At 38.5% G+C, this 14,995-nt stretch overlaps 1 protein-coding gene across 2 annotated transcripts in view; it reads right to left on the reverse strand.

The window, feature by feature from the left end:
- Positions 1 to 554: 554 nt before the first annotated feature.
- The window catches only part of TRANK1 (tetratricopeptide repeat and ankyrin repeat containing 1), a 69,970-nt gene continuing 55,529 nt past the window's right edge, over positions 555 to 14,995 (reverse strand). For both annotated transcript variants that reach the window (XM_067560928.1, XM_067560927.1), the window contains exons 19-24: positions 13,020 to 13,123; positions 12,727 to 12,859; positions 11,466 to 11,611; positions 5,699 to 8,769; positions 3,143 to 3,244; positions 555 to 1,548 (exon numbers count right to left, since the gene is read on the reverse strand). In XM_067560928.1, the coding sequence (XP_067417029.1) occupies positions 1,439 to 1,548; positions 3,143 to 3,244; positions 5,699 to 8,769; positions 11,466 to 11,611; positions 12,727 to 12,859; positions 13,020 to 13,123 (3,666 nt within the window). In that variant the 3' untranslated portion in view covers positions 555 to 1,438. The remainder of the gene's footprint in view (positions 1,549 to 3,142; positions 3,245 to 5,698; positions 8,770 to 11,465; positions 11,612 to 12,726; positions 12,860 to 13,019; positions 13,124 to 14,995) is intronic.

The following is a 14,995-nucleotide window of genomic DNA, read 5'->3' on the forward strand; positions in this document are numbered from 1 at the left end:
TATTGCAGAGGTTCCACACTGATGTTTTGCTTTTATCAATGCAGTGCATCCAAATTCCAAGGCAATGGGTACATAAATAATTAAACATGTTTTTGGCCACTATGGACCAGGGGACAATGCTCAGGTAACTATCAGAGCTTTTGACTGGGGAAAAATATGGGGACAATTGTACCAAGACTCTCCCCCCCCCCCCCCGCGAGGTCAATGCCCCCCCCCCCAAAGTCTGTGTAAACAAAGCGAAATGGGGGATAGGGCCCTGGCAAACACGATGTATCAGGGCCCCAAATTTTCCTTGACGGGCCTGGTAACTACTAAAACAATTTGCTATGTGAAAACAAATTAGCTACCTTTTCAAGACTCTCAGCCACTAAGTAACACATTCATTAAAAATACAAAAACATCCTAAGAATATATGAAGTGAACAGCCAGGAACTTCAGTGGTGGTGAGGACCACTACACATTCTATACTTCAGACCAAATCCTGCAGCCCGTGCATCTGAGATGTCCTCTATAGCCCTTGCGCAGCAATTTAAAAAAATGAGACAACACCAGTCTATAACATAAACCTTGTCAGCTTTATAAAATGTATTACACGGCGAGATTTTTTTTTGGGCAAATCAAACCTATAAAACAAGTAAAATATATAAACAATCTTTAGCTTAAAAGAAACATATGTCTTCGATATGTACAGAGCATAATCAAACAAAGAACACAAAGCAAAATAAAGAGACTTCTTGTCCATATCTAACTAGAGATATATACAATGATGATAGAAAATTCTAAACATATTTGTTTGTATTCTGTGCTCACCATTCCTGTCTCTGGAATTAACAGAAGAGATATTGCAAGTTTCCCCCAAGGAAATTTAAGTTCTTCCAAACATGGAAGAGCTCAATGGCTGGCTAGTTCACAATGGCTATTTGAAATCATGTCCACCAGGGACAAGCTGTTTTTGACAGTCCAAAAAAGGTATTAAAATCCTCTGGAAAAAAAAAAATCAGAAATCATCTTTCCTCCCCATGAGTGTTCCTCCAGCTCAATAGGATGGCAGAGATGCAAATTAAAAGCAGGAAGAAGAATAGGTGGGGAAACAACCCTGAGTAGAGGCAGAAAAGTGCTACTCTTTCCACTGGCTCAGTTCAAATTAGTAAGTTACATGCTGGCATTTGTTGGTCTGAGTTTCCCATTTGATTCTGCCTGAAGTTTGTCCTGTCATAGTTTAATTTTTAAAATAATACATAAATTTATAAAATAACTACAAACAGGTAGGCAATTATTCCCACACAATAAATGATTAAAAACAATCAAAAGTAAAAATCTTTGCTGGTATTTTTCACATTCTCCCCATTGCTGATCCAAACCCCTTATGGGTTTTTTTTAATCCTTTAAATTTATTCCTAAATTACAATGGTACATTTTTCTACATTCTGCACATTTATTATTTTCTACGTTTTCCTTTTTTTCTTGAAGACTTTTTAGGGATTAGTTCTTCAAAGGCTGCCATTTCATCTTCTCCTTCATTTTCAAAGTCTTTATCATGTGAAAAACCTATTTAAAAAACAACAAATTGTTCAAAAAGATATAAGATTGGAACTTTCTTTTCCCAAAGGCATGACAAAGATACATTATGGCCACTTCCTATGTAGGGCCCAATTCAACAAAGCACTTAAGTACAGGTGTCATGTGGAACTTTAACATGTGCTCAAAACCAAACTAACTTCAATAAGACTTAAGCATGTGCTAAAGTGCTTTGGTGGATAAGGACGAATTGCTGAAGGTCTTATGAAATTAAATAAAAAAAAAAAAAAAAGATTTACAGCCAAATAAATAAAATCAAGTTTAATGAAATACCACTATTTAAGCTAAATATACAGGAGGTGAGGGGGAAAAGGGAACAATGTTTCTCTGAAAGCTCTCCTAGTGGTTCTTAGCAGACTCCTCTTGCGTATTTTGCATTTTATTATAGCAAAATTAAATACAAAAGCAACTTAACCTGAGTGTTAAAATAAAGACCTTTCTTGAGTAGCTTCATTAGCTTCAACCAATGAACCTGTTACAAATAATTTTTTGTATGAATGTGTTTGTCTCTGAGACTTTGATATACCTCTTGCATTGAAAACTTAATTTTACACTGAAGACCTGTTAATTTTATTACTGATCATGATTCTTTTTAATAAAGTATTTTTTCCTCTATTAAGCTTTGATGTGAAAAGAAGAGCATGTCTTAATGGCTAATCTGTGTATCAAAATATTTATTTCTCCCTTGGATTCCTCCTGCTAATGGTAGACAGACACTCAGGACCTGAACCTGCTACCACTGGCGTCAGTAAGCATTTCCCCACTGACTTCAAAAGCTGGAACAAGGCTTTAATGCTGTTTGTAGAACTAAGAGCTCATTTGCACTGTTTTAACCATCTCTTTCTTTGTACTGTCAGAGGCTAACATGTTATGTTATGGTGATCAGAATCACTAGTCTAAAACCACAGCTTCAGATTAAAAAACATGACATGCAAGAAGTTTTATTACTGGGTATTGCCTTCTTTCTCAACATAATTATTATAGCCCTAACCCAACACTTAAGTACATGCTTAACATTAAGCACTTACATACTCCCAAGGAAGTTAGCAGAACTACTCCCATGCTTAAAGTTATGCTTATGCTTCAGTGTTGTGATGGATTAAGGTGCATATGTGAATCACTATCTTGTAGAAAGCAAAGCCAAATGAAAACAAAAAGATCCCTAAGTGAAAATTTTCTTTCTGCTGCCCTGTATCCAGATGAAAAGAGAACATTTAAAAAGTGGTTAAGAACAATCAGTCCTATTAGAAACCACTGACCTAAGAACATTGGGTTATACAGATATCAGTCCAAAAACGTACTGATGCTGAAAAGTTCTGAGAAATAAATTCCCTAGTCTTTGGTGAAGAAGGTTCCATTTTCCTTCCTTTTTCATAATTATTTGTTTCTATTCTGTACAGCGCACCTGTACACCTATATACACTGCGTACTCTGTCCTCTTAGGCTTTGCAATAATGGTAGCGGCATTGACAAAACCAAGAAGGTGAGTCTCTCTCCCTACAAATTAAAATATTACCATATCATTTCTGTGGAGAATGGAGACTTGCATAATTTGATGACTTACCTTCCTCCTTTACCATGTATGACTCAGTGTTCTCCAGCCACTTACGAGCAGCACCAAGATTAATGGACAAAGTGCTAACAAGCTTGGCCATTATTTCTTCAGCTGAAATAGATAACAAATAGTTAAACATATTAAGATAGTGTTTATTATCTGAGAGCCAGATAGTGGCTTAGAGACACAACATCTTTCCTTTAGTGTGGTCTATGGGGCCATGCTGCACTGAAAGCTCCAGGTATGATTCTGAATGACTCAACAAGAATTCTTCCTGGGGGCTTCCAGAATTGCATGCTGTAGGAGAGAGAGGTCACCATGGGAGAGGATAGAGCATGCACTCCTCACCATATCAACCTACTCTGCCAGACAGAGGGAGACAGAGTCACAGCCCCACCTTCACCCTGTCCCTTTTAGAAAGGCCATGCATACAGCCTGGACTCCCTATCAACATTATGGCTCGCCCTATGCAGGGCAAGAGAGACACAATTCCTTGAATTCTCTGCTCTACCTTCTAAAACTTTACAGATCCAGCCACAGTACAGCACAAATGTATTGTTGCATTTGTTTAATCAACTGTAATATTACAGACTTAACAAAAACACTTTCAAAGAAAAAAAAAAAAAACTTCAGAAGTAAAACATAGTATGTAAAGTTTCCTCCAGGGTGGAAAAACAAAGGCAACAGGTTCTGAGATCTTGCAGCTAAATCTAAAATTAACAACAAATATGTGAATAATTAGTATTATAATTCTAATCAGGATGTTCACTGAACAGAAGTACTCTAGTTGGTAGAATGATTTCTTAGACAAATAACTGATAAGTTTGCTACATGTTCCCAAAGAAACAGCTGTGTTTACTTACACTAGCTGATGATGTGGCCCACTATTTAATTATATTAAAACAGAAGTCAAAACATGTCTGGGTCCACTAACTAACCAAGATTTTTGTACTTGAAATAAGGGACTCCCAAATCAAACTGAATCTTCAGCTTTTCTCTGGTTCTGTACAAAGCTTTGCCACAAGGGGAAAATGCTCAGGCAAAATCTGCAGCAGTGAGAGGACGTTTATATTTCCAATGCACATAGCAATACATCTCTCTGCTAATGGAAAGTTTTGTATATTAATTTTGTTTTATATTTATTTATTTTCAAATCTAGTAAGTGTAAAAAACTCTTAAGAAACAGTGGGATCTGAGTATTATTTGTTCTAGATAAAAATCAGCAACTTTCTCCAACGTAAGATCACATAGAGGAAAGCCCACAGCATGTGTAATAAGTTGACTTTATGGACTTTATATCTGTGTCTAAACAAAGATTTTCCAAATTGTATAATGTTCCCAGGTGAGTGGTAACATAAGACTTGCATAACACAGGGGTTAACACAGGCTTATGACACAACCTTGCAACATTCTACTCACCACAGCAAGGAGATTGTTTTTTGATGGGTGAGTGAAATAGTTAGATTTTTCATTATCAGTCAACTTAGACAAATGGATGGTATGCAACAGCTGATGAACAGTCAGGACACTTTTGAAAGCTGGTCTAGAATTAATGGCAGTGTTTTGGTTTGAGGTGCTAGTTTCTTCCCAGAAGCAATTAGTCTGTTCTATTCTGTTTCTAGATCATTATTGCTAATTTTATATTTCCTTGCCAGAGCCAGTGCAAATCATCAAATATGCATTAAGCAAATACAAAATAACATTTGTATCAAAATATTTATTTCCTAAGATATGTAACTTAATGAAACTCCTATCCAGTCACTATTAGCATTGTTTTTTTGCCTTGTCCACGCGGAGGATCTTTAGTAATGTTCCCACCACTGGTCTAGCACCAGTGCAGCTTCATCAGTGCTTGCAATGTTGGGGGGTGCAAGTACAGACTACCTGCATGTGTTCTTACCCAATGCACAGTCACCCTACACCAGTGCTCCTATCTTGCTAGCACTAGCTAGAGATGAAGAATTCCTAAAAATTCTCACTGTAGACATAATTAGGTATTCCTAGGAATGTGTACACTTCAGACAAGTTGGAAACTGCCATAGAAGCATGACAGCAGTACCACATCATGTATCTAAAATATTTTAAAAAGCTTTTAGAAAAGAGCTGAACCTGAGACCCTACTGGACTACTCATTTTATCTGCTGACTATTATTTGAATACTCTTGTGTGTTCATTAAATATAAAATGTAAATGAAAAGAAATGACTGTCAACAGCATCCTTAATTTTAACTTGATTTCATTTGGCAAAAACTGAGAGGCAGTGTAGATCTTTCTTTACAAGCAGTCTTTAACAATATAGACCTGATTCTCAATTCACTTGCACTTGGGTAAATTAGGAGTACTTCCACTGAAAATTAGTATAAGTAAAAGGAGAATCAGGGCCTATATTAAAACTGCTTCACAAAAATAGACACGGCCAAAGTTATCCTATACAGTTGAAGAACACATTTTCCTCAGTGGTATGTCACATCATTCAAGCGTTGCAGGAACCTAAAATATGAGACCACACAAGCTATGTGCAATGATGAGATGGCATGATAGGCAACACAACAAAAAATGTCTTACCATCAGTCCAAGCTTTTCTCTTATAGATATCCTCTACTATATCAGAAATCTTCTTAATGTTCTCTTGGATTTTTCTTTGCATCATATTGGAATGTTCTTTATATACCAAGTGACTTTTAATCCAGGCATTTTGTTCAATTGTATCCACTACATTTAACCCTACACTTATTATTGGATCCACATTTCTTTTGAAAAATTCAAAATAATTCTGGTAGGCAGCGTATTTATTTCTATGCTCATCCAGGTACACGTGCTTTACATAAGTTTCACGCGCCACAAAGGTTTCACTCCTTTCCATACTTTTCTTTTCTCCTTGAATGGTCTCTGCTGGTGTCACAGCTTCAGAAGTTTCTTTCTCAAAGTCTTCTGTCTGGCTAAAGTAGTTTCCAGGACCCTGAATAAATTTGACTCCACAGAGGTCACACTGTGTTTGGTCAATATCTGCCTTTTTAAAGATTCCGGATACCAATTCTTTCATTTTCATCCCAATGGGATCTGTTTTTGAACAGGATTTCCTCTTCCATTTTATGCAAAAATAGGCTAAAAGAAACAAACGCCACAATTTCCGCTTAGCATGAGCTTTCTGCTGTTGTTTCTGTTGCTTTATGGATGCTATGGTTGTTAGGGGATCTTCTCTCTCTTCCACATAGAGATCCCTTTCAAGTTCCATTTCTGGCTCCTCAAAATATTCCACAGGATCCAAATGAGACTCAAATCTGTCTAGGTTTACTTGCTCATAAAAGATGCCCCGTACACTTGCTCCTTTGGCATACGCAGTGTCCCACTTCCAATGGCAGTCAGCTAAGTACTCCTCATCTCGTTCAATCAGCAGTTCCTGCAGGCCTTCTGCTATTTTTCTCACATCTGCAGCATCACTCACTCGTTCCACAATCTTAACCAATCTTTCGGGCACTTGAGATGGGCAATCTTTTTTCATATTTATCAATTTTGCCTTGATTTCAGGAAAGTGTTCGCGTAAAAAGGATTTACATCTAGGACTAAGCACTTGATCAGCATTCACTAACATCACTAAACATAGTACCATTGTACGCTCAGCCTCCCCTGAAGCAATGCAACCAGGGTCCCTGAAAGCATCAAGAAGAACATTGAAATTCCTGTTTTTAGCTCCGCACAAAACTTTTGCTACATAAAGGAGATGAAATTTGAACTCCTTCATAGCTTCATTGGTGTCCTTTGGTTTGTACTCCTGTATAATGGAAAACATGTCTCTAACCTCTTTGTTCTGATCTTTTTTTCTGAACAAAAACTCCCAGTAATGAAAGAGAGCAATGTAACTTTTTGGAAGACACAGGGTAATGTTCTTGCAGAGGCGCATCTGGACGGCACAACAGAGAATATACTGGAATTCCAACAACATCACTGTATTTCCTATGCTAGGAATCAGAGGTTCAATGCATTTCTTGACCAGGACATTCATAAAACGGAAAAACATCCATTTACATTCTTCTGGGTTTCTGTAAACATAGAGGCAGTCTAGTGAATTTTCAAGAAGTCGAATGAAACACAAGTGTGTGTATTCTGCATTTTCAGCATATTTATCAGGTGTCAACATGCCATATCTGCCATCTACCCCTTTGGGTCTTCCTCCTCTGCCTCTTTCCTCCTTTTCATAATTTTTAGCTTCTAACAACTTCAGTTCTTTGTTATAATCATCTTCCTCTTTAAGAAGGAGTTTCTCCAATTCTTCAGGATAACTGGAAGACAAGATGAAAACTTGCATTGCCCTGAGCCACAAATCAGTTGATTCTCTTCTGTTTCTGGCATTTTCACTTTTAAACTGAAATGTGATGTACTCCTTCAACACCATTTTACAGGGTTTAGAAAACCAATAACTGAGTCCCAAGATATCTTTGCAAGCCATTGGGTTTTCAGATAACACTCTCAGATGGAAATGTTTAGGGAATATGAAATCTACTAGGGATTTGCATAATGAATACTTATCAGCAGTCAAAATGTCATCAATGTCCTTAAATTCATGCAATAGCTCTTTTGGGAATACTTTCTTGGCCTGTAACAACAGTCCATTTATTGCTGCCAGATGCATTTTACAATGAAGTATAGACTTTGCCTCATGGCGCAACAAAGGTCTATGGAAATCCTTACAAGTTTTATCCTCACACTTCAAGCCAGCAATGAACTTCATGCAAACATCAGGGTAACTCTGATCAAGTATACTGCATGTAATTGAACACAGCCTGCTTAAGAAGTGCTTATTCAGTGCAGCCTTTACCTCTTCCATGCCTACAAAGAAGTGATCTTTAGTTTTCTTCTCTTTCAGAGTAGGATTATCGGACAAGAACTGAAGAATCCGTCCAGCCTCATTTTGAGACACCTGGCAAACACTGCCACCTATTGGCAAAATTCCAAAATACTCAAAACATGACCTGACCATTTCCTTCTCAGCATTGGTGGTTGCTTTCTGGAGAGCACTGACCAGATTTAGAAGGGCCTCTAAACCACAAACTGCCAGAAAAAAGATATCCTGGCTTTTTGGTTCACAGTGAGTTGATTCAAAGAGAGCTTCCACCACACCAGCATAATGATTCAAAGGCGAGAACTTGTAGAAGGCCTCTTTAATCTTTCTAGAATCTTTCTTTAGAACTCCCTGCAGGAAAGTGGCCTCAGCAATGCCAGATTTTTGATTTGTTTGCTTACAGAGCTCTAAGGCTTCTTCCAGGATGGTCTCTCTGTTTTCCAATTCTGAACAGCCAGTGATGCTAAAACGGACTGCAGCCAGCAGACATGATGCTCGAAATTCCTTTTTGGTAGTGAGCTTGGCTGCTTCCAACACAAACCCATGCTGTTTCATCAGCTTAGCAGCCTCTTCCTCTCGACCCTCCCTCTTCAACAGGTCTGCTGCTTGGACCAAGCATTTGCGTGATTTCAAGAACACAAGCTGGTCCTCAGTGTCAAGTTTGGAGAGGACTGCCATCATTTCCTTGGTTTTGTTTGCACGCAAGTATTTTGCAGCAGCTTCCAAATTAAACTGGTTTGCAGAGTATGAGAGTTTGGAAACTGGTTGTCTTTTTGTCCTTAGTATCTCTTCATATCTGGAATAAAGATACATCAGTATCAGATTACTACCATATATGAATAAAATAGACACAATCTAGCATTTTAAAAAAGCTCATGCAATGTTGAACAATGTAATAAGTCTGTGTCAATCTGGTCCTCTCCAGACCAATTTGAAATGTTGTACATAACCACGAGAGGTCTCTTTGAGGCATGACAAATTATCACTGTATTTAAAAGATCTACAAATCATTTCATTACAATTTAAAGCTGTCTGAAATAAGACCACTAATATTTCAATCAGGAATAAGATTAGAAGGTCAGAATATGTCAGTGGATCTTGCCACATACTGCTTTAAATAATGATGAAGTGAGATTAAAGTAATTGAAAACACAGTGATGTGAACTCCCATTAAAAGACATATGTTAATTATGAATGTTACGTGAACAATCAGAATTGCACGACTAAGACTTTCACAATATCAAATATCATTCTTCGGGGGTCAAACTTGGTAACTCCAGACAAAAGCTTGCATCAGTCACTGAACACTTTATGATTAACAGAATATGTATGTGCCATAGTACAGTATTTACATACATCTTTCTCCCATTTGTTACTTCTGAGTGACAGGTCAAAGTACCTTTTTTAACATTAGTTCTGATATTCAGTTAATAGTTAATTACTATTACATAATGTCAATACATTAGTCAACTTGTTTCATAGCCAGACTTCAACCTTGCAAAAGTCTTCTCTCCTACTCACTGCAGGCAAAGTAATGTTTTTTGACAGGTTAGTAAATCATCATTAGCTTTCCATTATCATTTTCTCCATAGTAAGAGTGAAGGAGTAGATTTTGTGCCGGGGATGGTAAATTTGCATGGGGAATTTTACAAGGCTGATTTAAAATAAAGCATTAGATGTTATTAAAATTATTTTTACTTCCAATTTTTAATCAAACTATTTGTATAGATTTGGTAAATGCTATTTAAAAAAATCTTCCCAAGTACAGTGGTAATAAGAGTTATTGTCCAAGTTACCATGTAATATGACGTAAGATTTCATGATATGTCACACAGAATATGATAATCCACTATGTTGTTTGGGGAACATACATATTTTACTGTGAAATTTTAAACTGGAATTAAACTGTGGAAGCTCCTTCACTGGAGATTTTCAAAAGGAGGCTGGATAACCATCTGTCTTGGATGGCTTAGACACAACAAATCCTGCATCTTGGCAGAGGGTTAGACTAGATGACCCCTCAGGTCCCTTCTAACCCTGTAGTTCTAGGATTCTATGAAATTATAAGTGGGGTGGCAGCACTGCCTATTCTCAAGGTCTATCCCCAACAATTTTTAGCTTGAATGTTCTTCTAAAAGATATACTCTAGGAACTATTTTGGGGGATTTCTATGACTGTATTATACAGGAGGTCAGACTAAATGATCTCAATGGTGCCCTCTGGCTTTGGAATCTGTGAAGATTGCTCAAGATTGATAAGACCCTGGTTTCATTTTTCATTCATTTTCATAATTCTGTCGAACTGTAGCCATTTGGACTGAAATTTTTCATGCTGGGTATCTGATTCAGGTTGAATTTTATCGGAAAATGCCAGCCAAAAAGGTTCAACCATTTCCAAGAACAAGCCAAGAGAAAAAACATGTTTTGTTCATGTTAAAAAATTCTGGAAACGGTTTTTTTTTATTTTTTGTTTTTTTTTAAAAGCACTAGTGTCCCCCTGTATTTTGGAGCAGCAACTTAAAATTTGACAGGGATGAGCCCTTTGTTGACCCTACAAAAATCCGTTAAAGTTGACCAAGATATGAACCTGTTAGGAAAAGTTACAAACCAAGTTATAAAAAATTACAGTTCACACACGCATGGGGGATTTCTTCAATTTCAACTGCTACATTCCCCAAAGATTCTGTCTGCACTGGGCATGCTCTAGCCCAGGGCTGAGCAGGATTTTCCCCGCAATTGCAGCCCTGGGCTGTGTCGGGTTGAGCCCGGGCACCTGAACTGACAGCAGATAGCTTGTCTTTCCTGCGCTCTCAGTAACTCCTCCTGCTGGGCAGGAGAAAAGTGCCTCATTCAGATGCACAGTGAATGAGAGCTGGACCTGCTGAGGAGAGGGTGGTAAGGACAAGGACCCTGGTAAAAGGGAGAGACTACAAGTTGGGGGTGAGGGGAAAGGAATACTGGGACTGGGAGTCAGGATGTAGGAGGTGGGAAGGGGCTGTGACAGGTTGGGCAGAGACTGGGATTGAGAACCATGTGGGTGGCGAGAAGTGAAGGGAAGATAGATCTGATGAGGAGCCAGGGAAGGAGGTGGGACCCTGAGATTAAACGAGGAGGACAGAGAGAAAGATTGGGATTGGGCGCCAGTGGGGATGGGTAACTAGAAGCCAAGGTGCTGGGGGGGGGGGGGGGGAAGAGAAGAGAAAGAGAGAGAGAGAGAGAGAGAGAGAGAGAGAGATTGAATGAGAAGCCAGGGGAAGGGGGAAAACTAGGACTGGTAGTATGAAGGGTGAGACTAGAATTTACTGGGCAAGGAGACAGGTACTGGGATGAGAAGCCTGAGGAGCCTAACTAAACTAAATTAATTTAATCTTGGTGCAATGCCATGTCACCAACTAAAACCCCTATCAAAATCTGTGGAAAACCTACTTTAATATGCTAAAACAGAACAAAGAAGGAGACTACTCCATCTGTAGCATCCTCTATAAGAACATACCTTTCTACTAAAATAGCTGCTTCCTCGTACAATTCCTCATGGCAACACATCTTAAGCGCAAGATCAAACTCCTGGATTTGTTCATAACATCTGGATGCATCTCGGTAGCATTGGCTTCTTTTATAGAAAGACGCAGCCTCTTTTATCTGCATCATAACAACTCTGATTACTATTGCAGTCTTCTAAATATTTGAACAATAGCAACAGAAAAACCATGGTATTTTTATCCTAGGAAGAGATGCAGACAGTTACTATGACCTTCTACTGATTATTTGGATGGGAATGATTAAGTAGATTTAAGTTTGCAAATATAAATTTATTAATTTAGAATGGTGAATTGTTTTTAAAAATATTTTAAAGTCAGGAAATTGGAAATTAAGGTTAAATATATACTAGGTTTGGATTTTCAAAAGTGCTCTGCACTGGCCTCTTTGCTCCTACAGAAGTCAATGGGAATTTTATCATTGACAGCAATGATAGCAAAGTTAGGCCAACCCTGAGTGTGTTTGAAAATCCTTATTTTGAATCCCAATATTATTTTTAAAAATTACTGAGATAGCTGAGTTGCAATCTGGTTTTCATTTGAGATGCATTTTTCCCCTCACACAAATTGAGTTTTTTCTCCACATTTTCAGCAAAATGGATGATGCCGGAGTTCAGAGGCAACGGTTTAAACTGTAAAATTATCATCATTTGCGTAACACTACATTATTAATAGATTGTTATTGTCGCCCTTTTATGTTTGACCCAGTTCAGGCAGAAAATGTTCACTGAACATATTCATTGCTGAAGTTGCAGCATCACCTGAATGGTTATATCAAGTAATAATTTTAGTCTTAGTCAACTAACAAACAACAATTCTTCCCCCCCCAGCCACTTGACTGTTTGGAGATAAAGCTTTCCAAGTTAGAAACAACAACAAAGGCAAAGCAATAATGACTGTTTAGGTTTCTTTACCATTCCCCCAATACCAATCTATTAGTACAGAGTCCCTGCTATCACCTCTTCCCTCTTCTTACTTCTGTTCTGTGACGTATGTTGCTGTTGGACAAAGGATCTGAAACAACTGTTACTTATGACTCTACCAGTATGACATGGAAGAACATTTATTTAACCTCATCCATACGAAAATAATGTAATGAATACGATTTTTAAAATATTCTGTCTGGGACCATTATATTTAAAATCCCTAAATAGATCTAAGCAGCCCATTGTAAAAGAGAGACTCCGTTAAACATAGGGAGGGGGAGGATTTTAGTACCTTTCCTAATTTTTCACACAGCTCTGCACAAAGCTGAAATTCTTTTGTGTAAATCAGACATTTCAGTGACAGTTTTGGCTCTCCACATTCCAAATAGGTCTTAGCCAGGTACATGTATTCCATCTGTTTTTCCCTATTTAAAAAAAAAAAAATAGATCACATATGCATTAACAATCCAATTTTACATTAAATTTCATAAATTTGGTATACCGAGTTCCATCAACAAGAACATTTTGTTCCCTATATTTTCAAAGAAACACTACTAATAAATTCAGTAATACTTCAGCACGTACTTGGGGCTGCTTTTCTTTGACTGCACATTAAGTACAGCATCGTGCGCTAAGGCCAGTTTTTCCTTCTCAATTGCTCCTCCTTTTTGGTAACATTTGGCTGCCACCTGAAATTAGGTAACAAATTACATGCATATATATATGTGCACGTGTCCCTTAAAGCTTATCACATATTCATACAATTTACTTGGTGAAATAGCCTGTTTGCCTAAAAAAGCGTTACACTTAATTTTACAGTGACATCAAGGGAAACATTAAGATCAGCAAAGCAGCTGGCGGAACTGTGGAGGGGGGTGGGGAAGAGGACACACGGGGACATGACGACACGGACGGACCGACGGACGACAGAGTTTGAGTACATTTTTAATATAAAGACAAACTTCAAGATAAGTTAATGCACAATTTAAACTGATAATGTTTTTATAATTAATGTGAAAGCAGATCAACCTGCATTTCTGGTGGATTGGCAACACAAACAATACATTGATATTAATTCATAATTCATATTACATCAGACACTATAGGGTTAATTGGTATGTCACAGGGAACTAGCCCCATTAGTGGAAGTCAGTAAATTCTTCCTTGCATATTTCCCTAAACTCAGATGTTCAGTATTCACAACTATATAATTAAAAAATAGTCAACACTTGAAGTAATGGATTTTTCAAAATATACATGGGCAATATGCACTGCCTGAGATTAGAAACTGGTTCTCCAATGTTTAAACTACGCAAAAAGCAATTTACACACAATTAGGTATTACCTAAAAAACACTTCAGTTAGATCACTATAGGATTAAAAAAAAATCTGTTCGACACAGAGTAAAATCACAGAATATGGACTCCTTGTTTACATACATGGATCATATACTAGTACTGTCCTATGCCAGCGAATGGGGACAAGAAAAAAGAGTTTGAGAGGGAGATCCCCTGCTGAAGAAGGAGCAAGCACTAATTTTATGCATGCGTGGGCAAGCTTGTTGGTCTGTTTGGTTTTTCTTTCAGTTTGCTTGAAGTTTACAGTGTGATCTGCTGGTGACTGTGTACTTGAGGATTGTGTGGGAGTGGCGGCCAGAGGCCTACTAGCTACTAGCGCAGTGGTCACTAGCAAGGCTCTAGCCTTCTGTCCTTTGAACCTTGATCACCCTTGAGATCACCATTCCCGTTTGTTAACGAAGGGACAGGGCTTACACCTAGGAGAGAAGGGCTTAAAAACCAGATACTAAGAAACCAAGGGGAGCAAGTGAACAGGGGGGAGCAAACTGGAGAGTCTGAGAGGAAGTTTGTAGGAGGGAGAAAGAATCAAATATGCATGGCTTGGAAAGGCTGCATCGCCAATGCTACTGGCTCCTCCACCTGCACCTGTGCCCAGACAGAGAATCCAACCATGGATTTCTCTACCCAGGTCTTGGAATGGATTTGCAGAGACTATGGTCTACATTTCCCCTCACAGAAAGCCAGGCTTTGAAGATACCCAGTGTGATAAGTGTCTACTGGTAGGATCTCCCAGAAAGCAGGTGGGGGAGCCACAGGAAGAGGTGGCTAGGCTGAGGAGCATGTATGCACATGAGGAAGACCTCCAAGGTGGAGGAAGCAATCAGGCTGGAGAGGACTGCTGTAGCATCACTAGGAAAGGAGGAAATGGCTCCTTCACAGAGAGGAATCTAGCTACTGGTTACTTCTGACAGCACCAGCTCCCCCCAGCTCCAAACCTACTGTCCATAGAGATAAAAAAAATGGTATGCTGTCCTGGCAACAAGGGATGAGGAATCTTCCCCAAACGTGGAGGAAGAGAAGCCATGCATTTCCAAGGATTGCGGCTACCATTACCAAAAGGAAATGAAGGGTGGTGGTGGTTGGTGTCTCCTTTCTAAGGAGGACGGAGGCATCAGAGATGACTGTACCTGCTGATGGGGAGAGGCAAAGTGAGGACAGCGGCTTCAACAGATGTTACTGATCCTGCTAGTCCATGTGAGCATG

This window comes from Emydura macquarii, unplaced genomic scaffold (assembly GCF_026122565.2).
Source record: "Emydura macquarii macquarii isolate MOO-44397 ecotype Brisbane River unplaced genomic scaffold, CSIRO-AGI_Emac_v2 contig_2321, whole genome shotgun sequence".
Taxonomy (NCBI): Eukaryota; Metazoa; Chordata; order Testudines; family Chelidae; genus Emydura; species Emydura macquarii.